The sequence below is a fragment of the Vipera berus genome (assembly GCF_964194415.1).
Source record: "Vipera berus genome assembly, chromosome: 2".
NCBI classification, from domain to species: domain Eukaryota; kingdom Metazoa; phylum Chordata; class Lepidosauria; order Squamata; family Viperidae; genus Vipera; species Vipera berus.
The window spans coordinates 116,857,168-116,880,617 of NC_138203.1; the positions used below are offsets into that span (position 1 = coordinate 116,857,168).

General features: G+C 42.4%; 1 protein-coding gene across 1 annotated transcript in view; it reads right to left on the reverse strand.

Annotated features, from left to right (window-relative positions):
* NFIX (nuclear factor I X) overlaps positions 1–21,836 on the reverse strand; it is a 257,627-nt gene extending 235,791 nt beyond the window's left edge. Inside the window, exons 1-2 of the mRNA XM_081319866.1 lie at positions 21,828–21,836; positions 21,391–21,547 (exon numbers count right to left, since the gene is read on the reverse strand). Of these exons, the coding sequence (XP_081175992.1) occupies positions 21,391–21,417 (27 nt within the window). The 5' untranslated portion in view covers positions 21,418–21,547; positions 21,828–21,836. The remainder of the gene's footprint in view (positions 1–21,390; positions 21,548–21,827) is intronic.
* Between the last annotated feature and the right edge of the window lie 1,614 nt (positions 21,837–23,450).

A 23,450-nucleotide genomic window follows, 5' to 3' on the forward strand; every position in this document is an offset into this window, starting at 1 on the left:
TGTGGGGTCATCCTGCCAAAGCCAGCAGCCGGGCAGAAACTCAGATCCATGGCTTTGACTAAGAGACTCCTGAGCGCAGCTCATCGGCCTGTGTTTTCTGCTCTGGCAGTTGCTCATATTGGGAGAGGGGCCAAGGAACTCCATTTTCTCTCCGCCTGGCTTTCTCCCTCTTAAAATGGAGCTCACCTTTACAGTATATTTGGCACTTCACAGAGGAAATGCAAAACTGAGTTTGAAAGGCAGATGCTAGGGGTTCTATTGCATGCAGTTATCTCCACAGTGGACAGGCAGGAGAAAAATTTCCTGGACATCTGGGAAACCAAATAGTTAGGACAGCAGGACAACCCATATTTTAGTTGCCAAGGTCTGCACTCAACCAGCCTGGTTGAGTATCTGAAGACTAGACAACCTGACTAGGGAGCAAAATCAGCAGCCTGCTGCACAGGGAGAGATCTTTAAAAGTTTCAGCTTCAGGATTATGGAAAGAAATCTTTCCTTTCCTTTCCTTTCCTTTCCTTTCCTTTCCTTTCCTTTCCTTTCCTTTCCTTTCCTTTCCTTTCCTTTCCTTTCCTTTCCTTTCCTTTCCTTTCCTTCTAATTCATCCTTAAGTCAGATTAGCATTTCAACAGAATTTATTCTTTGTTTTAGACAAAATGGCATTTCATAATCAAAACCAAACCAAAACACAAGGTCATTGTGCTGTGAAATGTGGATTCAAAACAGAAGGTTTTATTTGTACATGACTAGCCAGTAAATTGAAATAAATTATTTCCCATGGAAGCACTGATTTCAGTGCAAATACATTTCTTTGTAGACTATAATTCAGCATGAAAATGCTCAGTTCATTGACACCAAACTGGTCACAAACAGTATTGGGGATGAAAGTGAAACCATAGTTGTGCATACAGTGAGGAGAAATTAAGAAAACAACAAAATATCACTGCATATTTTCATATATCTTTTTTATTTTGAAATGTCTTGCACTTTATTTTCTCTCATATAAAAATGTATTTAGAATTTACTAAACCTGCTTAAAAATATAAGGGAAGTAAATAAAATCCTTATTTCAGTATAGCAAAAGAAAAAAGTTTGCAAACAAGGAAGGAAGGAAGGAAGGAAGGAAGGAAGGAAGGAAGGAAGGAAGGAAGGAAGGAAGGAAGGAAGGAAGGAAGGAGCAATTTTAGTTTTCACAACTGGTATTTTGTATCAAAACCTGGCTCTGCTCAGTAGCATTTTCTCTTTCCTTTTTGCCAGAAATGCAAAACTGTCAAGGCCAAACCAGCATACTTTTTCTGCTAAATCAGTCCTAAGACTATTGCACTTCAGAGAAAATCTTGTAGCTATATTTAGTTCTTTCCACCCCATTTATTCAACTGTTACCATCTTAACATCTCACACTCAATGATGTTCTGTTGAGAGTGAACAGATGCAAAATCAGAAATTTGGGGTCCTGTTTCCAGAACTTACTTGTGTGGGTTCTAGGTGTGAGTTCCTAGAAAAGCTCCTTGTAATCATTCAAAGGGTAAAAATAATACAGTATCCCATCTAAAATGTTGTACTCAAGAACTGTGTGCCCATCTCCCTACTCACGCTCCCATGTGCAGAGTAATTGCTACTGATATATTCATATATTCAGCAGAACTGGGCCCAATATATAGGATTGTATGTAATGTATGAGGCTGATTACAGTACAAGAACTAAAGGAGGCGCTGTTGCTGGACAGCTCCGGTAAGGAGCAGCACTGGTGGGAAAACCACGGAAGCCTATTGGCTGACAGCCAGGCGGGAAACCAAGGTTTGAATCTATTGGTTAGCGCCCACCTGGACAGGTATAAGAGGGCCCAGGTAACCCCAGTTCCCGAGTCGTTGTTATTCCAACCTGCCATCCAACAAAGATTCTGTTGCACCCATCGCCTACGCATCTCATTGCTCCGCGACCTAACAGTGGCGACGAGGATGGGATACTGCTTCAATCGACACTGAGACAGCCGCAGCGGCAGCCGTGCTCACCGGTCACCCCAACAAGGGCTAGAAGCAGGATTGGAACCCAGGAGCAGGATCTCGGACAGATCAGACGCTATGGCACAAATTGGGCAGATACCGGTGTTTGATATAACACACCCGGAGCGATGGGAGTCGCACGTGGGTCAAGTCAAGCTCTTCATGAAGATAAATTGCATCAAGGACGATGACTTAAAGGTGGCAGCCCTACTCTGCACTAGCGGTTCGGCCGTTTACGACATAGCAGTGGGGTTATGCGTGCCGACAGCTCCCGATGAAGTTCCCTACAGCGATCTCCTAGCGAAGTTGAACCAGCACTTCAGCCCGTGCATGTCAGGGGTCGGTTCTCTCTCGCCTCCTGTTCAACATCTATATGAAGCCGCTGGGCGAGATCATTCGTGGTTTCGGGGTGGGGTATCATCAGTACGCTGATGATACCCAACTTTTTTTCTCTACCCCGAACCAACCCAGTGATGCCCTCACCGTGATGTCCCACTGCCTGGAGGCGGTCCAGGTCTGGATGGGGAGAAACAGGCTTCGTCTCAATTCTGCCAAGACTGAGTGGCTATGCATACCGGCATCTCGGACTAAACAGTCCATTCCATCTTTAATGATGGGGGTGAGGTGTTACCCCCCGTCGATAGGGCTCGCAACTTGGGCGTCCTCCTGGATTCACGGCTCAGTTTTGAAGACCATATAGGAGCCGTGACCAGGGGGGCTTTTGCCCAGGTTCGCCTGGTGCACCAGTTGCGGCCCTACCTGGACCGAGATGCCCTGTGCACAGTCACTCATGCGCTCGTGACCTCCCAATTGGACTACTGCAACACTGTCTACATGGGGCTGCCCTTGAGGACCACTTGGAGGCTCCAGCTGGTGCAGAATGCAGCCGCACGGGTTGTGATGGGGGTTTCCTGATACTCCCATGTAACACCTCTACTCTGCAAGCTGCATTGGCTTCCGGTTGCCCTCTGGGTGAGATTCAAGGTGCTGGTGATGACCTATAAAGCCCTTAATGGCTTGGGTCCGGGATATCTGAGGGAACACCTGCTGCCGGCATCAAGCTCCCTTCGTCCTGTGCGCTCCCACAGGGAGCGTCTTCTCAGGATAGCGCCAGTAAAAGATTGCCAGCGGACAATACCCAGGGGGAGTGCCTTCTCTGTGGGTGTGCCGGCCCTTTGGAACCAGCTGCCTGTAGAGCTTAGGACTGCCCCTGACCTTCGCTCATTCTGCCGGGATCTGAAGACCTGGCTCTTCGAGCTTTCTGACCTGGACTGAGAGTATTAACTGGGGTTTTAATTGTATTTTAGTTGTAATTGGGGTTTTTAGTTCAAGGTTAGTGTAATCATCTTAATTGTTTTTAATTTTTGTAACTTGTATTGTTTTTAAAAAACCTTGTGAACCGCCCTGAGTCCTACGGGAGAAGGGCAGTATATAAGTCTAATAAAATAAAAATAAAAAATAAAAAAATAAGTTCCCATTGCCTACTACTCCAGAACATTGTCAGCGGCAGAGCGGAATTATGCCCAGATAGACAAAGAAGCCCTGGCGATAGTTGCTGGAGTGAAGAAGTTCCATGATTACTTGTATGGCAGAGAATTCACCATATTCACTGACCATAAGCCCCTACTAGGCCTCTTTACCACAGATAAACAGACCCCCCCAGATTCTGTCACCCAGAATGCTCAGATGGTCCATTTTCCTGTCAGCATACTCTTGCAAGCTGGTCCATAAACCAGGCAAGGAAATGGGCCACGCTGACGGGTTAAGCAGGTTGCCCTTAGCCAGCACTGAACCCGATCCAGCTCCCGCATCTCAAATATTGGCATTGCAAGATCTCCCTGAGTGCCCTCTCAGTGCAAAGGACATTGCAGCAGCAACGCCTGCCAACAAAATACTGAGTAGGGTACAGATGTGGGTGAGCACAGGGTGGCAGGACAAGTCCCCAGGCCCAGAGTTCCAGGCATACTTCATCAGGCGACACGAATTGTCTACCCACAAAGGTTGTTTGTTATGGGGGGTGCCGTGTCATCATCCCGGAGAAGATGAGGAACAGGGTCATACAATCACTCCACGAAGGGCACCCCGGGGTTGTGAGAATGAAGGCCTTAGCCAGAAGCTATCTGTGGTGGCCAGGTTTAGACAAGGCTATAGAGGAACAGGTAGCTAGCTGTTACACCTGTCAGAGGTCCCGGCCGGAACAGCCCCATGCACCAGTCCACAAGTGGGAAGCCACACACACTCCCTGGTCCCGAGTCCATATTGACTATGCGGGACCATTTCAGCAACAAACATTCTTAGTGGTAGTGGACAGCCACTTGAAGTGGTTGGAGGTGGTGCCAGTAAGTAGCATGACCACGGGGAGGATGATCCAAGTGCTCAGGGAACTCTTTGCCACACATGGCCTCCCTGATGTGTTAGTCTCTGATAACGGTCCACAATTTACTTCCACGGAATTCTAGGTGTTTACAAAGACCAACGGAATTAGACACGTCACGGCTGCCCCATTCCACCCGTCGTCTAACAGAATGGCAGAACGCATGGTGCGCACAACCAAAGACGCTCTGAAACACATCATCCAAGGGGACTGGAAGCAAAGGTTAGCACAATTCTTACTCCATCAACACACCACACCCTGTACATCCACAGGAAAGAGCCCAGCGGAACTGCGTTGGGGCAGAAGACTCATAACAAAGCTAGACAGACTCCACCCTGACAGAGTGGCAGCTGACACAGACCAACCCAAACCCCCCAGACACCTCAACAACGGAGAACTGGTCTGGACACGGAACTACGGCCCTGGGCATGCATGGGTGCCGGGGGAAGTGGTTGAAAGGACTGGGCCACTGTCGTTCATTGTAAGGGTGGAGGGGGGCAGTCAGTGGAGAAGACATGTAGACCAGGTCAGGAGGAGAGCTCCTGAGAATGTACCAGGCAGCACACATCAGGCGGGCCCAGCAAGGCACCCCAGCTACCCTGACCAACCCGACACAGAAGAGACCAGCAGAGACACTGACCTGTGGACAATAAGACCCACACAGACTGGGCAACAACAGGGCCAGGGGGACCAGGCGCCAGAAACAACCATTGTCCCGGGGCTTCCCCAGACTCCTGGTCAAACCAGCAATGCGGACAGCACCACACAGGACTCGGGGGGAACACTGAGGCATTCAGGCCGGGAGCACAGGCCCCCGGCCTACCTCACAGACTATGTGCGGACATGAGGGAAGCAAGGGGTCAACAAACAAAGTGTAAATAGTTATGTTGGGGGGGAAAGATTCAAGTGGATTGGCATTGTCTATTCTTATGGGGGAAGGGATGTAATGTATGGGGCTGATTACAGTACAAGAACTACAGGAGGCGCTGTTGCTGGACAGCTCCAGTAAGGAGCAGCACTGGCGGGAAAACCACGGAAGCCTATTGGCTGACAGCCAGGCGGGAAACCAAGGTTTGAATCTATTGGTTAGCACCCACCTGGACAGGTATAAGAGGGCCCAGGTAACCCCAGTTCCCGAGTCGTTGTTATTCCAACCTGCCATCCAATAAAGATTCTGTTGCAGCCATCGCCTACGCGTCTCATTGCTCTGTGACCTAACAGTAACAAAAGTAAGCTTCAAAAGGAACTGTTGAAGCCCACAAAATGAAGACTACATATGTCCATGCTGTCTCTGTGTGGGAGTCAGCATCCTTTCCATTATTTGCCCAGCAAGGGCATGGGTCAAACAATGAGGCCTACCTCCATTACCATCTCCATATGGGTGAGGTTCCCCACTATATCCTGCTTCCCGATTGGCTCCAGCAGTCCGCATTGCTGCCTCACACTGCAGCATTAGTCAAAGCCACATTGCCGAATCCACAGCTGTAGCCTTCCGGCAGAAAGCCAAAGACGCAACTGCAGAAAGACTATGATGTTCTGCCACTCTTAGAGGCTGAAGCCCACCCCCTTTCTAGCCTCATGCACCTACTGAGATGGTGCCCATCGCATCAGCCATGCACACAGACATGCTTACAGCTTCCCTGCTCCTTCCCCTTTTCCCCACCACCCACTTTTTGTTGACTGCAGATTGGAAACTAAAAGCTACCCCTTTCCAAATCCCTACTTCTGCCAACACCCTCTCAATATTGCCTCTTTTTTCACAAAGAATAAGAATTTAATTTCCCTCTTCTTCCCTACCCACCCACCCCCCAAAAAGTAGAATGACAAAGTTTCCTGCAAAGTGTTGCTCCTGGAGGTCAGGACATTGGCTCTAAGTGAAAGCTGCCAAAGCTGGTGCCAAAATGCAACGGGTGGGAATAGTGAGGAGGATATTCATCAGGAGCCAAAAAGTGATCGGCAGCAGAACAGAGAAGAAAGAAAGAAAGAAAGAAAGAAAGAAAGAAAGAAAGAAAGAAAGAAAGAAAGAAAGGAAGGAAGGAAGGAAGGAAGGAAGGAAGGAAGGAAGGAAGGAAGGAAGGAAGGAAGGAAGGAAGGAAGGAAGGAAGGAAGGAAGGAAGGAAGGAAGGCAATGGGGGGGTGCAACTGTCTCTTTTAGGGAGCGCATTGGCCGTATGGGGTGAAGGGGGGAGACTGTCAGTTCCAAAGCCACAAAGAGAAGCAAGGTGTTGTATATGACCAAAACCAGCTGTGTCCACTTTCTTCTTTCTTGAGCACCGGCCCAAGGCAATCTGGCAGAGCACAGACAGGCTATCTGGCACATCCAACCCTGTTTTGCACTTTCTTGCCAGAGAGATTCTTTGCTGCCGATGGGTCTTCTAAATATTGGTGGTATTTTCTGTTTGGAGTACTTTATCTAACATTGAAATTGTAGTTTCAGGACAACTTTTTGATTTGGTGCTTGTGTGTTTCCGTACATATTTATATACATGCTCATACTTTTTTTTATCATAGCCATTTTTTTCTACCAATATTTGAAGAAAATAGATTAAAGGATGATGTCAATTTTAAAAAGGCTCCACAGGAAATTGCAAAGTGCCTGGCTCTAATAAATCTGGGAAAATTCTACAATGATTCCTGCATTTACTATTTTGTATATGTATTTTTTTATTTTTACTGAGTGAGAAGACTAATCATTATTCATTATAACTGTACTAATATGACCTATCTAATTATGGAAGTTGTAGTAAGATCTCAGTTTAATGGACTAATGGGGAGAAGAAGTGTCTGTCAAAACAAAATGTCTGTTAAATTTAAATGATAAGTGGGATTTTTCTTACATTCATTTTTCATTTTTAGCCAAAGGTATAAGGGATTTTTATGCAGAAGCATAAATTCCATAGGCAGATTTTGTCCCACTGCATCTGAAGTCACTAAAGTAAGGGTCTGTTAAACCAAGGAATTACTCTAGTGGTATACCTTAATGATGTTATAGCTTTATTTTTTTGTAAATAACGCATCTTGCAAAAAAAGTATATAATTCCTATTCCTATATCTCTGGTCTCAAAGATCCCCATCCAAGATACAAGTGAAAGAATACTTCCTGGACGTCAGAACCAGAGATCTGCAGGGCAGAGTAATACTAACTTGTTTTCCGATACTTCACTATGATCTCTGCTCTTGCTGCAAAAGGCAGCACATTCGCAAGCAGGAAGGGTCTCCAAAATCCTGTCATATCCATACTATCCATAGAGGATGGGAGGGTTAGGCCTCCTCTCCAAGAATCTATCAGCCTTGTGTGTAGCATAAGTTTTCCACCGAGATAAACATTTGATGAAAATCTGGATTTTTAAATAAAAGGACTCCAGGAAATAGTACAGAAAATGAAACAAAAATATCTAGATCCTTCATAAATCAAAGTATAGCTGAAATTGAAAGAAAATTCCTTGATTTTTAAAAGGATAAACAACTGCACTTTAAAGAATCTGTTAAAAGAAAAGTGTTCAATTATCTCTTTTTTTTAATGATGAACTCTTCCTGCCAAATCAGTAAAACCTTAGAAAATCTTCAAATGGCATATTGTTATTTAGAAACTTTACATTAGAAAAAAAAAAACCATGAAAACTTGTATGTCAAAATCAATTTGTAAGCTTTAAGGAAAAAACGCATTTTTCATTTTTACTCTTTACTTCATGTATCTTTAGTGTTTGTCTACTAAAAACTACCACTGCATTCATTGGAACTGATTTCTTAGTATACGTGCAGAGGATTACAGCCAAATCCTTTCTCTTGCATTAGAGCAAAACAGATGTATGACTTACTCATAAGCTAATTTGAACAATATTGAAATTAAAATAAAATTCAGGAATCCAGACCCATCTCTGCTTCAGACAACCTGATATATCTGAAATAATAATTTGTTCATTTTTACATTTTCCTATGCTATTTTTCTAATATTGGTTGAAGAATAATTTAAAAATCAGATACCCATATTAAAAACAACCGTCACCTCTAAAATGGCAACACCATTAAAAAATCAGTAGCAGCCAGAATAGGTTTTAAAAATATCACCCTCTAAAGTTCATGTAGGCGAGCGTTTTTAAGAAATATTGAATCTGTTAAAAAGGCATACTCGAGAATATCATTTTCTCAAGGACAAGGTACCTAAAGCAACACCCTCACCCATTTATTTTAAAAGTGAGATGTTTTAAGCATTTTAAATCATTCAATATAAAAACAAAAAAAGTATCATTTAAGAGTTGTGATTGGGGGTTAGAGACAGAACATTCCTTAGTACTGATGGATTCTATTTATTTACTGTTGAATTCCAGTAGATCAAGTGTTTCTATCCGGGTCATGAAGAACAAAAGAGCCACCTATTTTAGGAAAAGAATAGGAAGTCTTCACTTCTACTACAATTTCATATACCTTTCCCCTTTTATCAAACTCTGTTGTGTAATTTCCATTCCACTATTTACCAGAATAAGGATTCTTGCCAAGCTGGTTACTTTGGCTGAATTTAAGGCCACAAATATATCTCCAGATTTATATTTTGTATAAATGTAGAATTCCTATCACCAAGAAGACCAACAAGCATATCCACATGTACATATACAAAGACATCATAAACTTTTGACATATTTGTGGTTCCTTTGTTCCTATTTGTGGTTCCATATTTGCTTTTTTGGATTTTTACTATCTTTATTTTTTAAAATGTCAGCCATCCAGAGTCACGTGGTGATTGGCCCTCCGTATAAATTTAATGTTTAATAAAAAAAATCATAAATCAAGCCTCCCTGCATGGTTTAAATTCTCTGATAAATTGCATGGAACTCCAAGGAACTGGAAAGCATGCCTGCAAACTGCCCTCCTATTTGGCTGGAGATCCCACAGACATTCTGGGTCTGGTCATTAGACAAGCAAAACTGGGGAACAGACCAACCTTTCTGCCCAAGCAATCCACTGCTGTTCCTATTCAAAGGGCCCTACTCGTATAACTGCATCCTGAATCTCCCATACATAGTAAAAACAAAACTCCCAAAACCTTAAACAGAAATAATTATAACCTCTGGAATGTGGCCTTCAATTTATCCTCAAAATTAAGGCGGGAGTAGAAAGATATCCCCAAAGAAAATTGTTTTTTGAAAAGAAAAGTAAGGTGCTATGAGCTGACAGCAGAAATAAGACCAATTAGTAAGTTGCTCTGCTGTCTTATTTAGTCTAGAAGTCCATAAAGGATAGGGACACATACTGTAGGTACATGCAAATGCACACGTGCCTACCCCTTTTTTTCATTAGAGAAAGAGTATTGTGCTCCTGAACTCAAACCAAGCCCTTTGCACGTATAACAGTATTTCTATTTTTACATAATGGTTTTAGACTTGAAGTCTGTCACAACAGCTGGGGTTATGTGATCGTTCTTCTTTACAAGCCCACTTGATAAGTTAAGTCTTCAAGTAGAGTCCTGCAATTCTTCTTGCAAAAACACAGCACAATCCAACAGACGAGTGGCCTGAATTTCAAAATTTTAAATTCATGAGAAACTGGTTAAATGTCGGCCTCTGTTTCCAAACTGTAAAATGGGAATAAGGGAAATCTACTTCACTGTCAAAACAATTGAAAGAGCGGGCTGAGTCTGTCCAGCTGGAGCTTTGGAATCAGAAGAGCTGTTAACAAATACATCTATCGAAGATCCTCTTCCTTTGTCAACTACGAAATACTCCGTGTGTGCCACTAATTAGAGAAGAGGGATCGTTTTCCCAAGCAAGCCCATGTGCTGCACTGCCTTAATTATCAGCCAACAGTTTTAGCTGCAGCTTTAAATTAGTTCCACACAATGCTCCTCCACCCACCCAGATGCAGACTCTGCCCTAAGCTTGCCAGATAAATGCCAGGAATGGATAAAGCAGGGACTGGCAAAAAGTAACAGTGGCTTCACTTTCTTTGGGTGGGAAGATCCAATCCCAGATATCTATATATCATTCTGCATCTCTAGTGTGTGCAGGTACAACTTCCATAGTAGACAAAGAGCTACTAGTAAGAAATCAATGCTATGCATTCCTTTCAATAGGCTTTTTTCCTCTTAGATTGGGTTTCTTGGGTATGTGCAGAACATGCAGTAGAAACAAGACCTGTTTGAAGAGGATGCAATCAGAAAAAGATACATGCTGACACTGAAATGAAGAAATACATTGCAAAATCATTACATATTAGTTCTACAATATTTTGTGTACTTAGATTCAATAACAATGTTTGTGGTAGAGGTGGCATCTTTGAGTAAAATTATCTATATTTATGCAGTATTAACCTCAGTTGTTTGTTAAATATTTTATTTATCAAAACATTTTCTGTTCACTGGAGTTAGTCATGCAACACACACACACACACACACAGAGTCTTTCTATGAAGTCATAAATATAGATGGATACAGAGTAGGTACATGCCAATTAATAATGTAATCAAATAAATAAATACAGAATAATCTTTTAACTTGAAAGACTATTATTTCAATATATTTCCTAATATTAATCACTTCTTGGTTTTCTAAAGTACTTTCTCTGATGAGATTAAATATAAGATTTGTCAGAATGCAAATATATATCTATTCCATATTCAGAAGAAAAATAACTCAAGAGATTCCTGCATATCCTGAATCCTTCGGGAGAAGGGTGGTATACAAATATAATAAAATAAAAATAAATATTATTTTATACCAAAAAATAGTGAATATTTTCTGTTTATTTTTATTGTTTTGATTTTGTCATACATTGAATTAAATGTGATTATTCTAACAAAAGTTAGACATTTCAGTGTACATTCATAAAGTCTGAAGAGATTTGCTAAAATTTAACTGAGTAAAGATTTTGCTAAGAGCAGATTATGAATATATAGCTATCAACAGCTTTTCAGTTTCAGGTCTTAGTGCACTCTGGGTTTTTAAATATTGGCTAAGTAATGGGTAAGAAGTGAGGATGATGGGTGGAGCAGTGTTAAAAAAATAAAAAATAAATATTCCATTTTCTCCTGAGGGGATCTTATTAAGAAAGTCTCCACTATCACCATAATTTAAATCCTTTAACTTTTTTGTAACCTGTTTGTAGCTATTTTAATTAGTTTTTTTTAAAAAGAAAATCTTATGATAAACAATTCTAAGTACACTTTGAATTTGTAGAATTTTGTCAGAAATATTCTTTGTCTCCTAAATGGAATCCTGATGGCCTTGTGTAAAAAGTGTAAAAGTGATGCAAAAAGAATTTTTAGAAAAAGAAGTAAAAAATTGACAATGCATCTCATGCATTTTCATTGCTCTGTATGAGTTGGCAAAAAATTATTTTCCAGGATAAGGTAGCACCATGGATCTGGCTCATTCTTATTAGCGACTTTCTGCTATCTGTGACTACAGCACAAGAGAACCGTGTCTATGCCCAATCTCAAACCAATAAATGCTAAAGGGCTATTCATTCTTTCAGTGGTGAGCAACGACAGAGGTCCTTAGGTCTCCTCAAAACAAAACCCTCACCCAATAGGAAAGAATAGTTTTCCAAATCAAGAATCACAAAATGAATTCCCAGGCATCTCCAGCCTAAGCCATTCAAAAGCATTACCTGAAATTGCTGGAGAACCTGAGCCTGGGTTCTGGGTATAGTTGAAGTCTCTCAGTAAAGACCAATCTTCCCCAACCCTTTGAATGGATTAGAATCTAGACTACAAGTCCCAATCCTCCCAATGAGCATAAGCAATAATCAGGCAGAAGCTATTGCAATGACCAACATCCTAATGGCATGGTGACTTAGAGAAGGTGGTACCCTACGCAGTCTAATGCAACTACAACCTTGTCCTTCACAGGGAGTGTTGCCATGGGTGGCACCCTGTCTATTTCATTGCAGAACTAAAGAAGGCACTGGCACTACAGCAACTACTGTATTAAATGGAGTGGTGGGGTTCATAGTTCAAGACATTCAGAGAGCCCCAGATTAGAAAAAGTTTATAGTGAACATTAAGCTGGATGAACCAATGACCTGAGTCAAGAAAAACTATGCCATGCCAAGAAAAAAAAAATCTATTTGAACTTATCGAATCATTGGTAAACACTGATGCTAGAAATGGAAAACTTTAAATATGGGTTTTAGTCAAAATTAGCAAGCTATATGTAATTTAATTTAATTTTAATTTAATAATATTTCTAATAATATAATATATGTAAAGATGTTGCTTTTCAGAAATTATGATTCAGAAATTATGATTTTTCAAGGTGTTTGGTGCTGATTTCATTTTAAAAGTGTACTATTGTTTTCTCTAAAGTTATTATATTTTATTATTCCAATTTCCCCACCCCATTTTCTTTTTCTGCCCAGCTTGCCTAACAGACTCTCAGTGACATTAAATGCTATCAAATATATGCACACACAGACACATACAGTGTCACACTTTGAGGATCCAAAGAATTAAGTCAGGAGTTACAAGGGATTCTATGGCTGTAATAAACAAGTACTTTCTTTTTCCCAGGTTAAATCCATCCCAAACTCCCAGATAGCTGAAATCAGTCTGTTGAAATCCTAGAAACATCTTCTTCCCATTTACCCAAACATCATGGTTAGACAAATGCCATGCTGTTAATTTTGGGTCCTGAACTCTCTCACTGGGAATCAGGAAGGAGCATTGTGTATTTTGTTGAATCAAAAGTTGCCTAATAAAGGGCAACAATTATAATAACAGAGATTAGGAATTTTGGAGCTACACTATCTTTCAAGGCCCTGATTTATATCTTGCCTTGGCATTGAAGTGGAAGCTCCTAAAATGGGAGGGTTCATCGTCCCCCTGATGATGGCAGCATATGGAAAAGTAATGCATAATGAATGAAGGCTGCAGACTTAAGAGTGGTTTCCTCCTTCCCCAATGTATCCAGCCACATTTTCTCTTGGCAAACATCAATATGGTACAATTTAGACAGAAGGATGAAAAGAGAGCAAGCCACTTTAACTCTTCCCCATCGCTCTGAGACTCCAAAACTTAGAGGCAATCATGAAACTACGGACTTGAAGATAACCAAACTTTGTTTTGGAATAAAGTTTGGAAAAAGAGAAAATACACACAAGGGAAGTTTCAGAATAATAGAAACATAGAATGTCAAGAAGACAATATGATAGCCAACCAAACTGTCACCCTAAGACAAGAAATAGTTAGTTAAACAAATTGACAGGATGTGGATTTAATGAAGATTATTTGGGAATGGGATAAACAGAAAGTTTCTTGCCATATTTGCTACACGCTTGGGAACATGACCTCATGCTGCATAAATGAGTTATTTGGCGAATCAGCGCTCAAGTAAACAAGTCTCCATCCATAGGTTTTAGGCATATGGAGTAGCATTCTGCCTGCCAGAGCTAGTACCAATTCTCTGGAAGCTACTCTAAAAAACAGGATCTATCCATAAAAATACATATGAAGTTCCTTATTGCATTAGGCCTGCAACCAACCATAATAAAAAAGGCAACACAATGCATAAAAAAATGTACAGCAGGTATATATTCAGGGATTATACACAGATGCCTGGGACCAAAGCACCTGAAGGCAGAACAAGAAGCAACGGATGGAAACTAATCAAGGAAAGAACCAACCTAGAACTAAGGAGCAATTTCATGAGAGTGAGAATAATCCATCAGTAGAATGGCTTGCCTTCAGCAGTTGTGGGTGCTCCAACACTGGAGGTTTTTAAGAAGAGATTGGACAGCCATTTGTCCAGAATGGTATAGGGACTCCTGCTTGTGTAAGGGGTTGGACTAGAAGACCTCCCTGCGAACTCTATTATTCTGTTAATTTCTGTTAATGTACAGGGATGTAAAGAACTGCAAGGATGAACAGTTTTGCTATGTTTAGGAGCAGCACTCTTTTATCCTCCACTCAAAAGGCTGCAATAGACAGGAACCCTATCGTGCACATATGTACATAGTTGTCTAGGTATAGCTACATAAAAATAGGGGGGAATGTTTGCCACCATAAATTTTCACTTCATGGGTGTAATAATCATGGATGCTTTTTGTGTGCACATCTCTTACTTAATCTAGAGGTATTCTACTAAAACCTTGAACATATTTCAAATTGTGTGGGGGATGAATTGTGACAATTTTTGTTTAGATTATGCAGCAAGGACCCATGAAATATATAGCAAGTAGGGTTTATTGTAGTATGTACAAGAAAAATCATAGGCAACTTTCTGCTACATTGGAACTACACAGCCAGAAAACCCTGGACCATCACGTTTGCTTTTCTCCCACAGTTTGCACCAAACCTGGTTTGTGTCACAAAGACCCCCAAGTACTGCAAACATATATTACAGAGTGTTCGTACATATTTCACATTTTCTAAAAATTGGACAATTATGTACATTGTTCATGAGTCATGTACACTGCAATGTTAACTGCACACTGATTTATTAGCTATGTGTACCCAAAGAGATATAACTTTTTCCTCCAAAACATCAGGTGCTGAGTTTTGATACTGAATATACAGTGGGAGAGTCAAAACAGGAACTTTCTGAAGACAAACTAACAATGGGGATAAAAATGTATACAGGGAATTTTCTGTAAAAATATTCCTTTGATGCTACTGAAATTCATTGTACAAAAATGAAAATCTGTTAAAAATTATGAAGCCTTGGTTGATCATTCTAATAAAAATAAGTTGTTTACAGTTTACAAATAAGTGTCTATTGATATCCCAAACTGTGAAAGTTTATAAATATCTTAATGAATTGTTTGTAAACTCACCTGAATGCTCATCTCAACACTGCATAAATGTTTATTTATAGGCTCCCTAATTTCAGACTATTTACTGCGTAGTGTATTGTTCTATTCTGCTTTGTATTTGTATGCATCTTGATACTTTCAATGTTACCTAAGGGAAAATTCTTTATAACCCACAACACAAATACAAAAATTATTTTTGAATCTTTTCCTTTTACCGAAAGATTTACCCCATTTTTTTTTTTACTTTCTCCAGAAGGATCTCTAGCAAAACTCTCTGTGAGCAATTACACAAGTGACTAAAATTCATGGCTTACCAGGACAGTATAAAAATTATCCTTAGACATGTAAGGCATAAAACGAATGGGGGAAAGGAAAACATTTCCATTTCAGATTACAATAGAACCATTTTCTAGATTTGGTCAGGCTTCACCAGGGCATTACATGGCCTCAAACTGTAAAAAACATTTTAAAATTGTTCGTTCAGAGCTCTTTCAAGCAGGGTTTCCAGACACAAGAAACAAAAAGCTAATAAATGCAACCGGAATCTGTCCAGCAGCTACAAAAGTAAAGCAATAACTGCATTTTCAGGAATTTAAGACCTACATGTTTCCATATTATCTATAGCAGTCTAATGTAGGCCTTTCTGATACTCAAGTACAGATAGTCTCAGAAATGGATAGGCCAGAAAAACTTTTATATTGCAAGCCATCTCTTGAATAAGAACCAAGGAAAGTAATCGGCTGGAGAATATTAACTCATTTATTTTCCCTGTTGAAATCCCTTGATTTGAAATCCCTGTCTTTCTTTCCCTAAAACTTTAAAAGTTGGGGAGGGAGGGAGGGAGGGAGGGAGGGAGAGAGAGAGAGAGAGAGAGAGAGAGAGAGAGAGAGAGAGAGGGAGGGAGAGGGAGAGAGAGAGAGAGAGAGAAGTTAATTTTACTGTATGTCAGTTTTTAGAAGTGACGTACAGAGATGGTGGTGAACAAATGCCAGTATAGGTTAGCTTTACGTGTTTGATCTGGAGCATATATATAATATGTATACCCACACCATCTTAGGAACTTGCATAGAGATGTCAGTATTGTTAAAGGACAAAGAAAACTGGCTGACAATTTTTCATTATTTTTCTGAAACCCTTTATGCTAAGCATGAAATATTTGTGGACCAGCACCCATCCAGATAGTTCTACAATACTGTAGTGAGATAAGCTTGTATGATACTTAAGATTGCCAAAACCTTGAAATACCATCAGAAAGATGTGCTACAGTATTAACTGAAAGCAGGTCTTGAAGATCAGCTGTATAAAATATATTTCAGGCTGTCTACAGCAACTGCTTTCAGTGACAATGATTTGGGGCTAACCCTGCAAGCTGTAAACATTTTGCCAAGTGCTCTGCCATTACAATACTCAACAAGTATTTGCACAAGCCAGTGTTATATCTATGCAGTTTGTAGTTACAGAGAAAAAGTTTCATGGTCAACAGGCAATGTAACATAAGCAAGGGCATGTAATATGTATTTTATCAAACCAACCCGACAAATACTCATTTTGATTGAAAAAACCTGCTTGTTTTTTATTATACACAAATCTATACATATACACATCACACTTAAAGTGGTGATCTTAAAGGTCCTGTTCAAGCATGGGTTTTTTTTAAATGAAAACAAGAGAACACATAATTTTAGATCTTTTTAAAAAACAGAATATGCAGGCCCAATTCCTACCCATTCACATTCCTTTGCTAAATACACACCAACTGTAAAATTCTCACTCTACACACACACACACACACACACAACAGTCTACATGCCTTGATTGATCCTATCTCCACAACCTGCTTTGATGTTCCTAGCAATCTGATATACATGCAGAACTAAAATTTCAACTATTTTTCCTTAACAGACCACAGTCTTCTTAATACAAAAGAGATCAAGTTTAATGATGAAGTACATTGAGTGTTGAAGTCCAGCATTTTACCACAGAATAAATGAACCATTTCCACAATGATGGCCACTTCAAGAAGTGACTCCTAGCATTCAATACTACCACTTAAGACTGGTTGCCTGAGGTACTAGGGCAAGTCAAGGCTGTGGAACCAAACTTGTCATTTAAGAGAATCAGATCCTGTTGAGTATAATAGAGAGTTATATTTAATCTGAGAGGAAAGAATCAAGCTTAATATTAAGCTGTTCTGGAGACTTGAAAACTGATAGAACACTAAACAGAAAAAATGGTTCCACAGAGGATGATGGAGGAGAGGCAATTTGGATAGTAATCACAAGCCCGAGCTGCAGGAACAGAGGACAAGGCCTAAGAATTGTAGTAGCAACAACAACAAACAATTTAGAGTGAAGAGGAAAATGCTTCTGTTATCTACTGAGGGCCTTTGCCATAGATGAAGCCAGGTTTGTTCAATGCATCAGACACAAATAAAAGACAAATCTTTTCAAGAGCACAAGGTTTTCCTTCTCAGAAGCAGGAATGAAACTAGACTCTACTTTGGCATCAACCCAAAGGCGAGACAAAAAGCCAGATAAGGATGCCCCTTTCCAAAAACACCCTCTGGAACTTACCATGAGCACTTGCTTTGCAGGATATACAGGCAGGTACTTTCCTGTCTACTGTCAACTAGACTGCAAGCTAACTAGCTATGAACTGATGTCAACCATCTTTATAAAGGAGCACAATATAAAGGCTACATCTACCACAAAAATATGTATCTTCCCTTAAATTAGGAACTATTAGGATAATAGGTGTTAACCTGTGATTCATTTTCAGGCCTTGCCCACCCCACCCCCAGAATATTGTTTTTTTTTTCCATGTAGGGCATTCATATATGTTTAAACACTATGTCTAAATTGTATCTAAAACTGATAAACTAATAATAGTTTATTAAAAAAATAAAAATCCTCAAAAATGGTCTCATTTTTTAAAAAAAAACATAAATTAATAAGCTGATTAAAAGACGTCAAGCTGAGGTTGAGAAATAAAAATGTGAATATGCCATATTATTATCAAGTAAGATGCTTAGGACTGTACTTCTGCCTATCAGGAGACATAATTTTTTAGACTTAAAAAAAGTAATTCATAAAGGCATTTATAAACTTTTACCTAATTCACTATATTGCAAGCTTTTAAAATACCAACTTATTTGACAATATTTTGTTACTATAAAATTGTATTTTATTATTTCCATACACATGAAATTTAGGAGTACCTTTATCTTTTGATGTATTTGTTTGATAGTTATATTCAATTTATATAGCCGTCCATTTGGGCAGCTAACAACAATAAAAATCCATCAGAAAAACACCAAAAAGTAGATCTACTATTAGAAATATTATTTGGTTAAAGCAAATAAAATCTGCATTACTGTTAAATATTCTATAATTGAAAGGGCAAACATAAAATGTTTGTATAAATAAGAATAAAAGAGTACATGATTTCTGCATTCCAAATCACTACAAGGAAAACCATGCATGCAGTACATATATATTCATCCTTGTATGTTATGTGCCATCCGTGTATGCTATGTGCGTGTACATAGACATGTGGGAAGTTTATTACATATACTGAAATATGTGTATTATGAACACAACATGTAGAACGTTGGCAAACCGCAAACACTGACAATCAGCCCGTGAAATGTCAGGCTTCGGCCACTTACTAAATTTTATAAACTATACTTCATTAGTAGTACAACTGCTGCGAGAGACAGGGATACTTATAACAACAAATGTCAACTGCTGCTAAAATCCCAAGAAACTTTACTGGTACAATAACTGCTCCACTTTTCAAGAAAACTGATATTCTCCTGCATTGCACTATTCAGCAAGAGTGAGAAAATATTTTTTTCCCCGCTCATCACGCGAATTTTTCCTTCTCCCTGCAAGAGAGCCATCCCCGTCAAATCGATCGCAAAATCAGCAGAGGAAAAAGTGAACTTTCAGCGCGAACCAAAGCGCCACACGGCTCTGGACTTGGTCCCTGGGAAGGCAGGAGGAGCTCCTTTTCCCCGCTCCCCACCCTCACCCGCCAGAGCTCGCGCAAGCACAACAGCTCGCGCACGGCACAGCTGTGTCCAGCTACGCGCCTCGGACGGGGCTGCCCGGGGCTGGCGCTGACTGAAGAGCCAAGAGGGCACCGGTTCTTTCAACTGTCCCGACGCTTCAACCTCGCCCTCCGGCACGCGTTTCTAAAATGAAGCGGCCGGGGGGGCACAACTACGCCTTCTTGTCCCGTTTACCCTCATTAACACCTTCCTCGTAAGCAGGGAGTATTTTCAGAGACAGTTTGGGGCGCTGAAAAAGAATCGCCCCTTCTTCATTCTAACGTCAAAAGGGGCAAACCTTGTATGTGTGAATGGCCTGCAGTTGCTAGCGAAGCTGGCGGTGGGGGCAGAGAGAACAGTTCTAGCATGCTCCTTCGTTTGGAGTTGCCTTTTCGCCCACTCGGGAGACAACCTCCGCGGCGCCCACCTTTTTTCCTCTCGCCTTTCAGGAACCAGGCGCATTGTGCGCAAAGAGGCGCTGGTGACCCCCGACGCGTCTCCCCGCCTGCCTCCTCCCGCGCCCCACCACCCGGCCATTATCTGCCAAAATCCCCGCGGAAAAGACGTCCGGAAAGCAGCCTCGTAAGCCCCAGAGTTGCCGACAGGAAAGAGGGAATTATGGAGGGCTGGCGGAAAAAGATGGTCACAAAAATTGGGTCAACTAGCCCGATCCAATTCCGGGGACGTTTGAGAGTGGAAATGGGGAGGCTACTCTAAAATCTTCGGAGTCTCTGAGCTATTCGATTTCTTTAAGATTTGAACTCTTCCCTCCCCCCACAAATCTTGTCTTCACTCTGTGTTTTAGTGCCCCCCCCAGCCAGTAAATATGTTGGCTCCACAAAGCACCACCTTTATATCCGAATTATAACAATCTTCGACAGAGATTTATTTCTCGCCAAAAGCACCCTCTCTCTCCCTCTCCCAAAGCGCGGAAAGCTCCACAGAGGAGTCCCTGCGGGAACTCTGACCTCGGCGGAAGGTTGCCTCGAACCCACCTTTTTTGCTCTAATGTAGAAAGGGAGAAATCCTACTCCGCCTCCAGGCCCGAGACCACGCAGGGCAAAAACCAGAGAGGATCCCCCCAAATGGGGCCTCCCCTCTTCAAAAGGGGTGTCTGGCTGCTCCTGCTTTAAACCTGAAAAGGCGCCAATTTTTTTAAATTTATACAAACGTATCAAACTTGTATGCAAAAAGAAACCCCGTTGTCTACCTGAGGTTGTCCTAGAAGGTGGTGGAAAGAAGCAATTATTTTAAAATAGAAAAAAATAAGTTTATTATAAAAAGTATCTAACTTTCATCAGACAAGCACTGGAGGGGAGGCAGATAAAGGGACAGAACTACTTTAAGACTGGGGCTAAAGCCAACCTCTCCAAAAAAATATCCCAGGTAGCGCACCGCCTTTGGCTGGAAACCCCTCCCAGCGCAAAGTGGCCCCCTCTTTTCCTTAATCCCTTTCCTTTCTCCTGAAGACCCGGTGCCCACCCAGGACAGCCACTGATGTGCAACTTCAGTTCTGCAAGAGCGGAAAGAAGCAAACGTTAAAACTGTTCCTGAACTTTAGAAACTTTGCCAGCCCGTCAAAATATCCCCACCCATCTCCCCCTTAACGCAGCAACCTTTATCTTTCCCACCCCCATCTCTCCAGCCATAGTCTCATCCGCGCCACCGGTAACTCAGCCTGGTTTTCTACTATCTCTTCTTCCACCCCCCACCCATCCCCGCCGTTAATTTTTTTAAATAAATTTGGGGGAAGCGCCATTTTCTGATCTCCTAAACCCGTGTGCAGTGAATATAACAAAGAGCTTGGAAAGATGCCACCTCTCCCTTTCCTCTCTTTCCTTCTCTCTCCCCCCTAACTTCCCTCCCTCTGCCTGCTCTCTGCAGAGGGAAAGACGCGAGGAATTCTTTCTTCCCCAGCAAAACCACGCAAGACGACAGAAATAACTCTCAAACCAGCGGCGGAGGCAAGACTGGCAGCGGCGGCAACGGCAGCAGCAACAACATAGGACAGATAAACGAACAAGCGAGCGAGCGCACTCAAAAGGCAAAAGGAAAAGGGGGGGAGGAAAGAGAGAGAGAGAGAGAGAGAGATAAAAAGCGAAGCAAAACACAAACAGCAAAAGAGTTTGAGTCTGTCCCGTAAGGGAAAAGCGCGCTCACCCCTCCCCGCGCCCGCCGCTGCCCTCTCCCGCCAGGCCGTAGCCGAGCTCAGCTAGTTGTTACCTGGGTCAGGCAGTACGGGGAGTACATGATTACTTTTGGACTTTGCTTTTGCGGGATTGTGTTCACAAGGCGAGCAGCTGCATAACTCGGGCTGCTGCGGCTCCTTCTCGCGGTGCCTCTACTGCTCCATACTGGTCTGTAACCCCGCCTTGGAGCTCTGAAAGTGAAAGTTTAGACAAAGTTTGGAACGGAGAACACTTTTGCCTTGAAAAAAATTGTTCAGCCTTTGAGCTCCCTCCCACTCATCCCCCTCCCGCCCATGCACGCGCGCGCGCGCGCGCGCGCACACACACACACACACACACACACACACAAAACACTCAGAAACTCTTCTCGCTTGCTAGCAAGTTTTAGATTCCTTTGAAGCCGATATTAATAATCTCCAAAGACGAAGAATGCCTTCTAGCCAAGATCTCTCCCCACCGCCCACCGCCCACCTCTTTCCTTGGTGGGGAATCTGCGCTAGCGGGGGGGGGGCGGTGAGGGAGGCTAATGGACGCATTTTTTTAAAAAAAAAGGGAGGAAGAACGTGGCACCGGCGATAGAAGCTTGAGAAGCTAGCCCGATTTAAGGTATTGTTTTTCACTGGGCATCAAAACGCCACCCCATACATCAGTGGGGCGAAGGTGATGCCAGTCAGTTGTGCTGAAAGTCACTCACGCTTTCTATGACATTCCAAGGGATGGGCAGACGCCCAACCCAGATGTCACACACACACACACCCCACACACACAGACACACTTTCCCGCAACCTGGGCTACAAGAAGGAAAACCCCGTTCCTAAATTTCGAGGACGGCGTGTCTGGTGAGGATCCGGGGTGGAATGTGCCCTCCATTCTTCCCGTCACCGAACCGAAATCGGTCCCAGGCGAAACTGGAAAACTCAGGAAAAAAAACCCCACTTCTTCAACGGTCTTGAAACCGTGTCTACATTGGGGTTGTTATAAAGCGTGCTAGGAGGCGCGTGTGGATATTGGGCAGAGAAGACAGTTTCAAGATCCTGACAACTGTCTCATTGGCTCAAGGTTTGAAAAAGGCAGCCAAGCGACTGCGATGCTTTTGCTCTCGGATTAAACTGTCGCCCGGTTCTGGGCAGTTGTCCCTCGAAGGCCCTGCAGCAGCTTCGTGTGTCAAAGTGGGGCGCCGAAGGTTCTGGCCGGGCCTTTCCTCCGAGGCTCAGCGAGTGGCTGAGGAAGGAGGCCCGAGGCCGCGATCACGTCGGAAGAGGTCTGCATCGGTGGGGGAAAGAGCGGCTGCTCCTGCAAGCCGCTCCCTAGAAAACCCTGGCTCCCCTCACCCGCCTCACCAGCTGCAGGCGGCTCCCCTCCGCAACCCCTGCAAATCCTGGGGCGGGAGCAGGGCGGCTGGAATTACAGTACCAGGACAGAGTGAGGCTTCACCTAGGGAAGAAACGGCTTAAAGGGTCTCCTTTGTCCGCCAGCATATCTGCCGCGGAGAGGAGGGGAAGAGGGTGTTCTGCCATTTCAGGTTCAAAAGTGCAGGTTGCAGTTCGGGGGTGGTTTTCCTTCCTCCCTTTCACTCCATTCTAAAGGCGGGGTGTTGGGGAAGAAAGGAAGGCCTGCCAAGGTCACCATGATCCTGATTTGTCTCAACTGTCTCAACAGCCAATGTGCCAATATCAAAGGGGGAACTATGTCTTTCCAGAAGCTGGCTTGCCATCCTAAAATAAAGGAAGGCCATTTGTTTGGCTTCACTGGGCCTCTGGGATGTCTTAGCAAATGGGCCTCCAGGATTACTTTTTCACTGAGGATCTTGACAGAAGCAGAACCAAAAAGAGAAGAATTAGCAGAAGACACACACACACACACACCACATATATAAAGAATACAGTTTCAGAAAATATCTCACCCTGAACCTTCTATTGCTTTTACACCAATTGAACTATCAGGATTTCCCCTCTGACTGGACTTGAGGATCCCATGATGTTTGACCATGAATGATCCCCCTCTGACCATGAATGGCAGCAAAACTAGATTCTCAGGGGGCAGTGAAGAGATGTCTATGAAAGAAGGCTCAGACCACAGCTCTCCTCAATGCAT